Raw genomic sequence first — 14,885 nt, forward strand, 5'->3', positions numbered from 1 at the left:
AAGGTTCCTATTTAAGAATTAGTCAATGCGTCAAGAATTTTAATTTTTCAGTTCAATTATATCTTAAATTGTCCTGAAATCAAGAATTTTAGTTTAAAATTTCGTGACAATAAATACTGGCTAATAGCATCCCTGAGAGTGACTATCTGTGCACTAGCTGGCAAAGGTAGAGTGCACTTCATAAAGTCGTTTATGTAGCTTCGTTAGAGAAAAGGATTGAAAATTCTAGTGGCAACGACTAATCACATTTAGCAAATCTCAAGTTCCGCTCAAATGACAGATGTTCACTTCAGAAAATTGCCATCTGAGAGATATCAGACAGTAAAGGGATTTCTCAATCTAATTGAGAATGAAATCGGACCAATATAGAGGCGATATTCAAGACTGATAGTCTGTTCTTGGATTTCAAGTACAGGGTTGCAGAATTCTTGCGTGTGATATTCCATTAATTAGGAGAGCTTAAACAAGCTCGATCCAGAACTCGGGCAAACACAAACAAACGGACAAATTTTAAAAGAGACTTGCTGATATTGCCACTATAACACAAATAGCTAGTTGGTCTCCGCTACATGACCACTCATCAAAATGTTTATCCTGCTACATGAACTGGACAACTAATGACGACCGAAGATATCGCATATATGTTTCTTATTCAGTAGTTACTATGGTGTGCTGGGAATACGTTCAGTTCCAGAAATGTGAGAGGCTGCATCATCTTTTGAAATGGCAAAATTGTTCACAGGAGCCACCTTCCTTGAGTGGTCTCTCTTCCCATCTTTAGTTGTTGACCTGGAACCATTTTGGTGTGAATTAAGAGACAGCCTTCTGTTGGCTGACCCATTGGCGCTCCCATTTGCTCGTGGACCCACCACCTTTTTTGTACCAAGTGGTCGAGCAGGGCTTGGTGTTGATCCAAATGGTGTTTCTGGTTCTTTGCTTATCTGCTCATGGAACTTCTTCTGGTCCTGCCCGACACCAAAAGAGCATATGTACTAGGTGAGGCCTTTGGATTGTCAGAATTATGGATATGAGCTTGAAAACAAGATTAGTGAAAGGTTAAAAATAAATTATCCTGACCAAGTAGCGTCAAACAAATTGATCACACACCATAAAAGATACTGCACTTACCCGCAACCTTCTTTTCTCTTCTTCTCTATCGTGCCTGAGCATCATATATTCGTCTAGCATGGCAAGCAGTGGAACACCGTCATATGTGAACGTGGTGTCCCGATCTTGTTCCCATGCTCTTGTTTTAGCAATCAAGGAGTCCACAAGAGCTACATAGACGAAAGTCAATTAGCAAATTAAAGGGATTACATCTTCAGATGAATCTTTGTTGGACTTCCTCTCGAGAGCAAAGAACCAAGGGTATTTATACCATTTAGCATTACCTGGAATTTTGTTGACCAATATCCGAGCCTTTTCGGCCCTCTTCAAATTTAAGTGTGCACCTCTGCTTGCATTATACCGGTTCTGATCCTGTTGCACGAGTCGATAATTGATGAAATTTTAATATTATATACGAGGAGATAGACACCTCCAAGTTAATTCAATGAAAGAGAGGCATGCAAAACATATTTTAACCAAAAACCAAAATCTTTCAAGTTCCACCAATCATATTTAACTATAAAAACTTGCTCATTAGCACTTCTAAATTATTAAGATATTATAGATGCAGGCAGAAGTACAAGTGTGTGTTTGTGGGCCAATTGTTGGTTATCTTCTACAGCTAACAATCAAGCACCCATTGCTATGCTTAAGGGACTTGTACCTTCAGGAAGATATCGTGGCCGTTGGTTTATTCAATTAGAAGAGGAGGGCGCGCAAGCTATATTATTATCAGTTTTGCCCATTTAGTTTACCAGTAAAGCCTTTAATTGGACCTTAAGTCCGAGTTTGTTTTAATTTGTTTTATTTTGGTCCTTGTTAGTTAGCATTTGCGGGAAAGAAATCACCTAGTATTTTTTTCTCTCCACGGGGATTTGAACTTGAGACCTCATAGTTCTCAATCCACTTCATTGGCCACTAGGCCACCGCAACACAGCTTAGGTGCTCTTTCCCTTTCTCATCTCTTCTCTTCATTTCTGTATTTTTCTGCTTGTAACAAGAAATGAGCTCAGCTCAGCTTGTGACACACATATGAGTTGAATCAATAAGCCCATTTTCACTATTGCTCCCACAACCGCTCATTTTTCTCCTAAAATTTTGATAGCTGTTTTAGTAATCAAGAACATTTTCATGCTTTAGATTCCGCTATACTAAGTAGCTAGATTTTCATAACACTTTCAAGAATCTTTCACTTTCTCATCAAGAATGCTTTACTGGCTTTTTCGACCTAATCTCCTTGGAAGCTATATGTATAAAAAGAATAACCCACGAACAGCGAGAACCTATACCCTTATTATTTCAATTACTCCCTCCATTTCACTTTTAGTGACAATGTTTGACTGGGAATGGTATTTAAGATGTGAATTTGACATGATATATTAGTGATGATGGAAAAAATATTGAATTGGAGGTTGGAAACAGAGAAAAACATCACATTAAAATAAAATCGAAGTAAGACGGTTGATAGTTTACTGATTGAAAAACAGTGAATAGTTTAATGAATTTAAATTCTTGTAAGTTGTGAAAATTGTAGAGAAATAAAATGGTGACAAACATTGTGGGAAGTCCCAAAATGGAAAGAGTATCATATGAACTGGAACGGAGGGAATACAATTTACTGGCGTCCTAGCATCGTTTTGACCAAGAAAATATGGAAGCAAAGTATGTAACCATTTAAGAAAGAGCAACGTCTTAGAAAGGAAAAAGAAGGGCAGGTGGTGTTTCCACGTTGGAGGTAGCATACTAATGGAAAGCTCGAGTCATCTCATAACAGACAGATGAAGAAGACAAGATAAACTTACCCTGTTGTAGTCTTCAAGCCAGCTCTCTTCTTCACAAGCTGCCATCCATTTCTCAACTTTTTCCAATATCTCTTTCCTGCTATGAGCCTCTTCATTTGCCTTTACAATCTGGTTGTCCATGTCTGTGAGTAACTCAGCAGGCTCAATATTCCCTGATTCAATTAGTGTCATAATCTTCTGTCGAGCAGCCTCAGAGTCAATCTCTACGTGGGCATGAGCAAAAATCTCTTCAAGCACTGCCTGCTTTTTGAAAGCAATCTCCTTCATCCTGCTAGCTTTTAGCTGATCAAGTCTTTCAACTTCCACTTCAGCCTGGGCGATAACAAGCTAATAACAATTACCAACAAGCAATTGTAAATGCACAGATGAATTTTAAAATGCATACCATCTCTTAATACCTGTTCAATCAGATCAAGAGCAAGAGCCCCAGGAATAGACACTTCATCAACTGAAGCCGATATGTTGCAGGTAACATGGTCAAACAAGCTTCTTTCTTCTTCAGGTGTATCCATCAAATTCCATAAGTCAATCAGCTGAGCTGTTAATTCTTGAAGCTGCAAGAGGGGATTGACGTTAGAAGAGAGAACATGTCAAAGAAATGGAGGCTGACCAAAATATTTATCATCTAGACATGAGAAACCATTGGTTCGACATATCTGGAGGTCCCAGTTCAATTGCATCTTGATGTGATTCCCAAATAATACTGAAAATAATGCACAGAAGCAAATAAGCATTGGAAAAACACCTCCTACATCGGTAAGCGCTATCATGGGCAGTTGAATGAACTATATAGTGATTACAACAATGCAGAGAAGAAAATTTCCTATCATGATCAGAGGATGGACAAACAGATTCCATATCCAGCAATTTCCATTTGTTCAGTATATACAAAATCTCCAGTACTTAAGAATCCAAGTACTGTAAAACACAATTTGAAATAACTTCTGGGAATTTCAAAATATGCCCAATGAATTGACTGTTTGCTTGACTGTACATTCTAACTTGATTTGAAGAGCTAGGCCAAGTGCAAGGACCAACCCAAAACAGTGAGGACATTACCTTCTGCAGTCTTTGCTTCTTATCTTCTGTTAATGCTAAGACGGTTCTTGAAAGATTTGATAGTGTGTCATTGCTTATACTTTTTGATTGTACACCAGTAGAATCATTCAGGCTTGGGTGAACTTCAGTGATAGTACTAAAGAAGTCCAAGCCAAGAACAGCACATAGATCATGTATGGTGCTCACGAACTCAAGGACTTTGTGCAGTCTCTCACTCTGCAATATTAAACAAAGATGTGTGGTTAATAGCTCGTTGGAGGATAAACTAGACTAGTAAAGGAATAGATCCTACTAAAATATGGCTAAACCTTTTCTTTTTGAAGCTCTTGAAGTTGTGCTTGAAATTCATCCAACTTCTTCAGAGATAAATCAGACTCATCTACTTTAGGATTCTCTACATGCTCGCTAATCCCAGCAATCTCACTGCTAATCTTTTCAATTTGCGCTTGTACGTCGAAGAACTCTTTTACCCTATCCTCTTTCTGTTTCCACAAGTTTTCCAGCGCTGGTGCTATAGCTGCAAGTTGTTCCTTGATTGAGCCTGAAGCCTTCTCAGGCTGCAAATCAAACCCAAGATTTTGAAAAAATAAAAACGAATATTAGAAAAAGGTAACAGTCTAATGACTTCCAATTGCAAACCAAGAATTTTTAAATAGTTCTGTACATCCATAGCCAAACTGAAATACAGCCACTCACAATTCCAGCATATGTTTTCTCTCCGAGTGCTGCTAGCAGCCTGCAGAGTTCAATTTTGGCATCTGCCAATGCCTCCAGAAGGTGAGCCCGTGACTTCACTGCTTGGTCAACCTTTCTCTTGTAGACATCCAAGCACTCTCTGTCTATCTGAAGAAGCATCTCATGCCACTCGTCATCAGTTTGACCAACCTCATCCCAAATTTGCTGCATTGACAGAAAAGTGTATTTCACCATCACTAGATTATACTAATGATAATACTGCATAACTCTAGCAGCTATTGCATGATTATTTCTTACAGAAGTTTAACACCAAGAATTAATTCAGAAAAAAGTAATTGCCTGCAACTGTTGTAGTAGGGAACCACAAGTTGTTTCTCCAATAACAGGATTTTCAGCATCCACTGCTGCCATCTTCAGTAACTCGGATCAAACCTGAAACAGATATAAAACCAAGCTAAATTTCAGAGTACAACAATATATATCGAAAGAATATTATTTAAACAGCATTTTAAAAGCATTTTCTTTTTGTTGCGCTAATAAATATAGAGTATACCTAATATCCACCAATGGTATAAAGAATTTTTACACTATCAGGTCACCTTTATCGTACCAGGTGACCTGCCTTATTCCCACTTTTTATGGAGGGTTACCTGCAAATTACGTAATTTGAATGACCTGATTGTGTAATTATTTATTTACACCGTCGCACACATAAGTTAAACTCATAAATACATACCGTGTGAATCAGTTCTGAAATTAACTGAATTTTTTGCTAGATAAAGCCCAATAAGACTAAAAAAGAAAGGGCTACTACAGTGGACTGTAGAGCTGTGATCTCCATAGTTGGTCACAAAATAAGTGATAAAATCATTTGAAAACCTCAGTTAACCTTTAAACTCTGACAGCAAAAGGTTTGACAGCAGACACACTATGACTACAATGCTAAGGCTATTGACTGGAAAATCCTCAAGCAACGCACCGGACACATTCCAACACCGAGCCATAATCAACTTAAGACCAAATTAGTACCTTTTACATACACAAATGCAATTCAATTTAAGACAAAATCACAATAATTGAATGCCATAAATACTTGAAAACGAATAGACCTCTAAAAAGAACACTGATAAAAAACTGGAATTACACTTAAGCGATAAGCTCATCGCTTGTTTTTTCTATACCGAAAAAGTAAAACCAACAAAGAATAGTTGAAATGAAGGGAAAGCTTACCCAGATCGTACTTGAAGAGTAGGGTTTTGTTTTCTGAGAGAATGTGGTCACAGATCTGCAGGGTTTACTTCACATTCACTATATCTATATGAGTGTGTGCGCGCGCGCGCGTGTAATCAGTGAGTAGAAACTAGAAAGAGTGATCCAAGGACAGAGAAAAGGATATATATCTAATCTAGAGTGAAGAAATAATGAGAAAAGTGGGGCCGCCTAATACGACAACGTATATAAATAGTCAATACAGAGAAGAGTTTCTTTGCCAGTTCTTATTTGGAACTATTTACGAATATGACACTGAGGCAACCTGGAGACTGGCATTTCTGAACATATAAGACTATAATTAAAGAAGTCTTACATTTCCATTTCATTGCTTATCTAAGTGGAAGTATTATACTATACTATCTCTGTCTAGATTTAATAAATGATCATGTGTTTTTCTTAATTCTAAAGATAAAAATCCAAAATGCTTGTACTTTTACATCTATGAGATAACTGTTTACCCTTAAAATTGAATTACAATTAAACTTATAATGTGGTTTTAATAATACGTGATTTCACCTAATACCAATTGATAAATGTGGATATTAGTGATAGAAATTAACAACAAATTAAAGCAAATCAGTGTTTGAAATGGAATTCAACCCTCGAGTTAGAATGCCCTCGAACTGATCGATACCAGAACAAGCAAAAATAAGGCAAGCTGATGAACAAGAGAGTATAAGCTAAAAAGAGTATTATGTTGCTTTGATATGTGAGAATCCAAGTCCCTTACAAATGATTGAAACCCCTCTTTATATAGTAGAGGAATTCTAATTATGGTATAACTCTAATTACAGAAGGAAATCTCATGACTAGTTAATTAACCGTTCTTGATTTTATCCGTTTCGAGATTCCCACCATGAACTTCGACCAGTCACGCATATCTCTCCTTTCTGTTGTTATGACATCTTCGATCTTGCTCGATGTCTGTCTCGTTTGGTCTCGATCACTACTAGCCTCGATCTCGACAAGTACCTCGAACCCCGAACTCGGTACCCGATCCTCATGCCTCGGTCTGATCTATTACGGGATCGGTCTTCGATCCTTCATCCTGGTCTCGGCAAATCAGTAAAATCGGGTAGGCCCGATTTTAAACGTATTCAATAACTACTAGAGATTTAATGCAAGATTTGGTTAAATACAGTAAAAGAGAAATCATGTCGACAGATAGTCCTTATATTTTTACTTTAACTTCCTCTAGATAAAATTGGTTGAGCAACTATTCTCGACAATCAATCAGTCACGAATACATCGTCTTTCCGATTTTAGACATGATGATAAAAACATTAGAAGCAAAATATCCTTGAAAACAGAGAGAATGGGAGAGGATCAAATTAACTTCGATAGGTTAGTGATATTCTTAGAAGAAAAGCAAAGAGTATGGAAAGAAAACTTGAATGAAATTAAGGAGAACTAAATGAGAAATCGTACGGAGCTTTATCTATTACCACTTGTTCTTATTCTATTAAGTGCCTACACTCCCAAACCCATTTTTCATTTGTTGGAGTTCGCCTTGGAACATTGACGTTTATGATATTTTACTTGACATGACCTTCCTCAATTGATCAATCATGGTAATCTCCTTTATCATCGACTAATTAAATTACTCTAAAAGTAAAGCTAAGCCACTATACTTGTATTATATTATCCTATATACGGCTATAAATTGTAAAAGAAAAATGATCTAGAAGTGATGATGCCAGTTGGATTAAATACTAAAATATTTTAACAAAGTAATGGTATAATATATATATATGAATATTAACATGCTGACTTTCTTCAGTTGAAACATAATAAAGGGAGAAGAACTTAGTGGGGATTTTCTAAGGCTGGACTTTGTAGGGGCAAATGCGCAATTAAGAGAGATATAAAGGGCATATGAGTAAAGAAAGCATCAATAAAATCTTTGAGTCATTTCGCCTTGATTAGAGGCAAAAGTTGTGATGGTTGCTAGATGTCATCACGAATCAATGGTCTTAACTCTTAATCAAGCCGAGTGGTGTGGAATCAACACACACTCATTACACAAATTAGTTATTCCTATGTGCTGGTGTAACGGATGAGCTATTCTTTTCTTAACATTCGAGCAATGAGTACGAAAAAATTCATGGTAGGGAGAGCTTCACCCGATTGAGATCCTACATGACGCGAACTCAAATATAGTCGGGCTCGAATGCGGCAGGGAAACCAAAAGAACACTACCTACAATACAAACAATACGCCGCATACGATTTTGGTATACATAAAATAACCATTTTGGAACAATCATTTGATTTTGTTCATTTTTAACTGTCTTGATATCTCTAATCTTATTATACATAAAATAATATATCAATCCTCGTATAAGCTATCCCAAAATTAGTATAAAATTTGATTTCTTGCATTAAATTTCGAGGTAATCTATGTGGAATTTAATCCAGAAATTGAATGTTGTTCTAGTCGTACAGGATTATACTATGTGTGATTTTATTTAAAAAAATCAAACGATCGACTTACAATTATTTTGAAGTTGAAAAGTGGATTTCAGGCGAATTGCACGAAGGTTTATTGAATAGGTGCCCTGGACCAGATTGGCACATTCTCCCATATGTATACCTTGGGCATCGCGTAGCTAATGCGATTACTAACGACGCCTGAATCTTTATTTTGTTATTACTAGTATAGCATATCACATGCAAAAAGTGTAAGTTACTGTACTCATTTGTTGCAGTTGAAAAAAGACTTTTGACTTCAATCACATGTTCAGATGTTCAGATAAACGATTATGTTAAATTTAAGATTACTCCCTCTTTTTTAATATATGCGTCTCAGTTTGAACATGTACAGAATTTTAAAAAGTAAGGACGACTTTTAAATCCTGTAGTATTAAACTAAAAAAGAGTGCAATATATTAAAATGTACTTGAATTTTTTTATCTTAAATATGTTAGGTAAAAAGTTAGAGTTAGAAACTACAAACTATTAAAAAAAAAGATATTCTTTTTTAAATAGCCTAAAAATATAAGACACATAAATTTTAAAGAAAAAATTTAGACAGGAAAGGTAAAGGAAAAGCAGAAACAAAACAAAGTGCAATGCAGAACTATGTTTCATGTGAGGTGGGCAGGGAATGTATGGGACTTGCTTTGGTGAATTGTAAGTTGCAACACAGGCCACAGTCACATATTTTCACATGCATTTTGTTCTTTTCCACGCCTTGCAAAAAAATTGTAGTTGGGCGCAGGGGAAATAGTAAATGCTATTGTGCTTTTGCGATCCTCTTTTCTCCTCATCTCTTCCCCAAAAAAGAACAAATAAAATTGAGATGAAAAGGAAATAATTGAAATAAAGAAAACAACAAAGGGGCAGTTGGTTAGAACTCAGAATATTAATAAAAAATTGTTACACCCCAAATTTTCGTACGTGAGAGTACGTCGTAAGTCAATTGATGTAAGATGAGAAATGAGATCGTCTTTGAAAATACATAAAGTAAGTTAATCATGTAACATGTTACCTTGGAGGTTACAAATCTTTAAGATCATGGATAACAAGTACCAAAGGTTGAAAGACTTAGAAGCTAAACAAAATAAAGAAAATAAGTTCCATCGAAAGTCGACAAGTTGGGAATATTATAACATCTACTTTTGGGATAATGATGGGTTTTCAATGTCTTTACCTTATGTTTGATGATCTAACAAACTTACTGTCAATAACCAAATAGGGAACCTGACACACTTGGTATACATTACAAATGAACGAAGTCCAGCCTGAACTCCAGCCAATGTGAACTGCTGCAAATAAAGAGAAAAGAGGAACAAGACAAGGACTTGATCCCTGGGTGTCCTCTGACAGAAGAACAAGTCAACTATACAGCTGGAAAGCAACTGCAAAAAGCAACTGCCTGCAAATGTACACGCGACAGTGCAGCAAACAGTGCAGCAGTCACTTTCAATTGGGAAGAGGCATATACCTACCAAGACTTGACATCATCTTTGGGATGTCTTTGGTAGTATAATAACACGGTGCAAGGAACAAGATACTCACTTGAGCATTTAGTGATATTCTCTCAAGCATAAAAGATCTGATCCAGCATTGAAGTCACAAGTGTGTCAAGGACAAGAAGACAACTCCACTAAGGATCAGTTCCACATTGAGTCTATGTGTGTCCATAGTTGAGTTGTAATCTTGTTGTTTGTTCTTCATTGTAACTCCTATCGTGCTTTCTTAGAAGCTTTGTTTAGGAAACTCAAAATCATAAACCTTCTGAGTTTGTCTTGTGACTAGAGTTAGTCATAAGTTAAAGTTTTTGTAACTAGTGAGTGACAAAGTGGCTTGTGGTAAGTGTATCACAAGTTAGTTGAGTTGAAATCTTTGTAACTAGTGAGTGACAAAGTGGCTTGTGGTAAGTGTATCACAAGTTAGTTGAGTTGAAGTCTTTGTATAGAGTCATTACAAAGTGGCTTGTAATAGTGTGTTTACAAGTTAGTGAAGTTGAAAGCCTACAGTTGTAGGTCGTGGTTTTTGTCCCTTTGAGTTGGGATATTTCCACGTAAAAATCCCGTGTCTCATTTACTTACTGTTCTAATTAGTATTTTCTGTGGAAACTCATAGAGGACCAGGTACTTTATAGTTTGGTGGATCCATATAAACTATCAATTGGTATCAGAGCAGGTTCTTTCTAAAAGGTTAACACCTAGAAAGGATCTCAATGGCTGCTCCACCTAACTTTGAGGAAGGACAATCAACCTACAAACCCCTTAGATTCAATGGTCAATACTACGGCAGGTGGAAGACTCGTATGCATGATTTTATAATGGCAGAAGACTCAGAGCCGTGGGACGTCATTTGTGATGGTCCACATGTTCCTATGAAGAAGCTTGAAGAAACTGGACCAATGGTGCCGAAAAACAGAAAAGAGTACAGTGATATTGACAGAAAAGCTGTAGAAAAGAACTATTGTGCCAAGAAAAACTTGGTATGTGGTATAGGACTTGATGAGTACAATAGAATCTCAGCTTGTGATTCTGCCAAGGAAATATGGGAAGCATTGCAAATCGCACATAAAGGAACCACTCAAGTTAAACAGTCCAAGATTGACATGCTCACCACTGGGTATGAGCTCTTCAGGATGAAGGATGATGAGTCTATACAAGATATCCACACTAGATTCACATCCATCATAAATGAGCTTCATTCACTTAGAGATGTCATTCCCAGAAACAAGCTTGTAAGGAAGATTCTCAGTGTTCTACCTGGCTCTTGGGAAAGTAAGGTGAATGTTATCACTGAACCTACAGATTTACAAACTCTAACCATGGATGAGCTGATTGGGAATCTGAAGACATACGAGATGAAAAGAAAGAAAGACAGTGAAAGAAGAGAGCCGAAGAAGGAGAAGAACCGGTGCTCAAGGCTGAAAACAATGACTCAAGTGAAGAAGATAGTGATATGGCCTATCTCACTAAAAGATTTCAAAAGATGGTTCGAAGAAATGGTGGTATACCTAGGAGAGGTTGTACAAGCAAACCAAGAAACAATGATCTCTATCACAAGTGCGGAAAGCCAGGGCATTTCATCAAAGACTGCCCACTTCTGAAACAGGAGCATTACAAACAAAACTCTAACAAAGCAGCAAAAAGAAACCAGGTTCTTGACAAATGATTCAGCCGAAAAGTGTAGCTGACAATGTTGTGAGGCAAGCTCTTGCTGCTTGGGGGGACTCCACCAGTGAATCAGAAGGGGAACCAGATGCAGAAAATAGCTCCATGATGGCAGTGGAAACTGAAGCAAAGGAATATATCTCATTGTTTGCATTGATGGCTCAGTCTGACGATGATGAAGAGGATGAAAATGATGAGGTAAATTTCAGGGATGTTCAGAGAAATCTGAAGTCTTACTCTTCTAAGAAATTAATGTTAGCAAATGTTCTAATTGATGCATATTATAGCCTTATTAATGATAAGGATATCTTGACCATAGAGCTAGGAGATGCTGAACAATCTAGAGATGATCTGGTGGTCTGTGTAGTTGATTAAATGAGACCATAGCTAATCTTGAAAAAGAAAAGGAAGCTTTAACTGAAAAATAAATAGTGTAGAAAATGATAGAGATGACTTGATGGTAGTGGTTATTGACTTGAAGGAAACCATAGAAAGCTTTAACAATGAAAAGCATACTCTAGAAGAGAAAATTGCAGCTACTCAGCAAGAGAGGGATGACTTCTTGGTGATAATCACTGACCTAGAGGAAACTATTGATGGACTCAAATCAAAACTTAGGCCTGCAAGTATTGAGAAAGGGAAATAAGTAGCTAGTGAGCCACACATCACGCTTGAAAAGGAATTAAATGATGTTAAAACTAGTCTATGTGGTGAACTCGAGAAAAATAGGCAGCTTCAAGCTGAATTGAAGAAAGTAAAATTGATCTTGAGAAATCTCTCAAATGGACCTGGTCCTCAGATGATGTCACTGCCATGTACTTCAACAACAGTGGAAACAGGCAGGGAATCGGGTTTCAAGAGGAGAAAACTCCTTACAACCCTCATAGCAAGTACGTCACTGTTCCTGATAACTGGCTTTGTACCCACTGCGGGAACAATGGATATTTCAAAGAAAATTGCCAGGCCAGGGTTCAATTCGTTCAGAAAAACAAAGTGTTTGCTAAAAAAGTGACTACTAGCAGGGGACCAGGTACCACTCGCAAAAAACGTATGTTGCCTGCATGGACTAAGAAAGCTCTTATCCACCCCTTTCCTCAGTACAAGGGACCCAAACTAGTTTGGGTTCCTAAATCTAACCCATAATTTATATGTGCAGGGAACAGTGAGAGGAAGCGTACTGCAATGGTTCATGGACAGTGGATGCTAAAAGCACATGACTGGAAACACCATGGATTCTGTCTCACTGAAAGCCCTGCAGGGAGGGGAATGTATCCTTTGGAAATGAAAAAGGGGTGCATTCTCGGTGTTGGAAAAGTTGGAAAGTCTCTTTCACACTCAATTGAGAATGTGTACTATGTGGATGGCCTGAAGTACAGTCTCTTGAGTGTTTCTCAAATTTCTGATAAAGGGAACAAAGTAGAGTTCGTATTAAAAGTGTGCATAGTTACCAATCTGGTAATTGGCAAAGTGGTCTTAGTAGCCAAAAGATACAAGAACATCTACGTTGCTGACATTGAATCTCTACAAGCGGGTGATATGAGCTGCTTGAAGGCAGTTGTTGATGATGCAGAACTTTGGCATAGAAGATTGGGGCATGCAAGCTTTGCACCTCTGAATAAACTGATTTAGAGGGACCTGGTTCTTGGTCTGCCAAATTTAAGATTCACCTGGTCACTGGTTCTTAGAACACAGGGTGAGACTTTCGAGGTATTTTTGTCTCTGTCGAGAAGATCCACGTGAAGATGGAATTGAAGGTAGCATGCATCAGATCTGACCACGGGACAGAATTTGGCAAATGCCAAACTTGATGAGCTTTGTAACAAAATCACTCACAATTTCTCAGCACCAAGGACTCCACAACAAAATGATGTTGTTGAAAGGAAGAACAGAACTCTGAAAGAAATGGCACGGATAATACTCATCGACAGTGTCGCCAAAAATTCTGGGCAGAAGCAATAAACACCGCTTGCTACTTGGTGAACAGGTGTATGATCAGGTTCCTCCTAAACAAAACCCCCTATGGGCTGCTTAATGGAAGAAAACCAAAGATCACTCATTTAAGAACCTTTAGATGCAAACGCTATGTTCTCAACAACGGGAAGGACCAGCTTGGGAAGTTTGATGCAAAAAGCGATGAAGTAATTTTTCTGGGATATTCCTCTCAAAACAAAGTCTACAAAGTCTGCAACAAAAGGACACAATGTGTGAAGAAAGTGTTCATGAGCTATTCAACGAGACTCCCTCTTCTAACAAGGGAGGAAACAGTGATGATCAAGATAATGAACCACTTTTGGTTCCTGGGGAAATATTTGATGTTTCAAATGGCAAGGCTGATATGATAAGTCAGATAAAGGAGACAAGTGAAGACAATGCAACATTTTCTTTCACTTCTCAAGAGGAACCTGGTACTTCAATTACTATCATTGAAGCTGAAGAAAGAGTTGGAAATGCAGTGCAAGGTACTCCACAAGTAGCAGAACAAGGAGTGCAGGGAAATCCACTTAATCTACTCAGTTCCTATACTAATCAAACTTTAGTCCCCAAGTGGAAACAACAAAAGCTTCCATCCACTTGATAACATACCCTTGAGTCTGGATTCAGACAAAATCAAAAGGCAGAAATTCTCTAGTCCTCTCTGTACCTCTATCCCAGATAGAACCCAAAAATATCAAGGAAGCCTTGAAGGATGCTGACTAGTATTCAGCAATGAAAAAGGAACTGCATCAATTTGAAGGAAACAAAGTTATCTGGTGGTCAAGAAGAGCACATCTGGAATGGCTCATTCTATTGGATCATGCTTAATCTCATGGGGTACGAGGAAATACAACCTAGTGGTTCTCTCAACAGCTGAAGTAGACGCTTTAGCATGGCAAAGAACCTGGTACAGCACAAGAGGACCAAACACGTTGAGTAGGGAACATTTTGAAAGAAACAGGGTGAAGCTGGGGCTATTGAAGCCTAATTGAGAACCTGATTCCTCATCAATTGGCTATGAAAATCACCTTTAGGTAAAACTAGCTAAAGTATTTTCTGGCCAAGCCTAACTCACATTGATACCGTTGCAGGCAAACACGTATGACGATCATAGAAGCTAAAGGTACAATGCTGAACTACGAAAGAAGAGCTGCTAAAATCTTTTTCAAAAACCGTTCGGGAATCAGGTTCATGTACCACAGGTTAGTAGTAATGTGTTTGTTTTTTGCATGCTTTCTCAAAAGGGTTAACAAAATTAATTCAAGTGCCACATCATCCGACTTTTCAGAGTCTGCATGTCACGTCTTATATTCAAATCCTTTCACCTTATCTGCACGTTA

General features: G+C 37.7%; 1 protein-coding gene across 1 annotated transcript; it reads right to left on the minus strand.

Annotated features, from left to right (window-relative positions):
• Positions 1-502: 502 nt before the first annotated feature.
• On the minus strand, positions 503-6,016 carry LOC109244308 (65-kDa microtubule-associated protein 1-like). The gene is made up of 10 exons (XM_019411369.1): positions 5,895-6,016; positions 5,004-5,096; positions 4,665-4,868; positions 4,277-4,525; positions 3,969-4,184; positions 3,308-3,463; positions 2,910-3,221; positions 1,392-1,479; positions 1,129-1,277; positions 503-965 (listed from the first exon to the last, which is right to left on the minus strand). Exons 2-10 carry the CDS (start codon positions 5,073-5,075, stop codon positions 663-665), a joined length of 1,749 nt encoding a protein of 582 aa, XP_019266914.1. The 5' UTR covers positions 5,076-5,096; positions 5,895-6,016; the 3' UTR covers positions 503-662.
• Between the last annotated feature and the right edge of the window lie 8,869 nt (positions 6,017-14,885).

This window comes from Nicotiana attenuata, unplaced genomic scaffold (genome assembly GCF_001879085.1).
Source record: "Nicotiana attenuata strain UT unplaced genomic scaffold, NIATTr2, whole genome shotgun sequence".
NCBI classification, from domain to species: Eukaryota; Viridiplantae; Streptophyta; class Magnoliopsida; order Solanales; family Solanaceae; genus Nicotiana; species Nicotiana attenuata.

What these genes read in the sequence shown, in the direction of transcription:
- LOC109244308 (XM_019411369.1), bottom strand. Translation starts at nt 5,075, where the DNA reads ATGGCAGCAGTGGATGCTGAAAATCCTGTTATTGGAGAAACAACTTGT. An exon ending in AGAAAACATATGCTGGAATT is followed by an intron (nt 4,526 to 4,664) that starts GTGAGTGGCTGT and finishes TTTGATTTGCAG; the next exon opens with CCTGAGAAGGCTTCAGGCTC. An exon ending in GGCTTGAAGACTACAACAGG is followed by an intron (nt 1,480 to 2,909) that starts GTAAGTTTATCT and finishes CTCGTGCAACAG; the next exon opens with GATCAGAACCGGTATAATGC.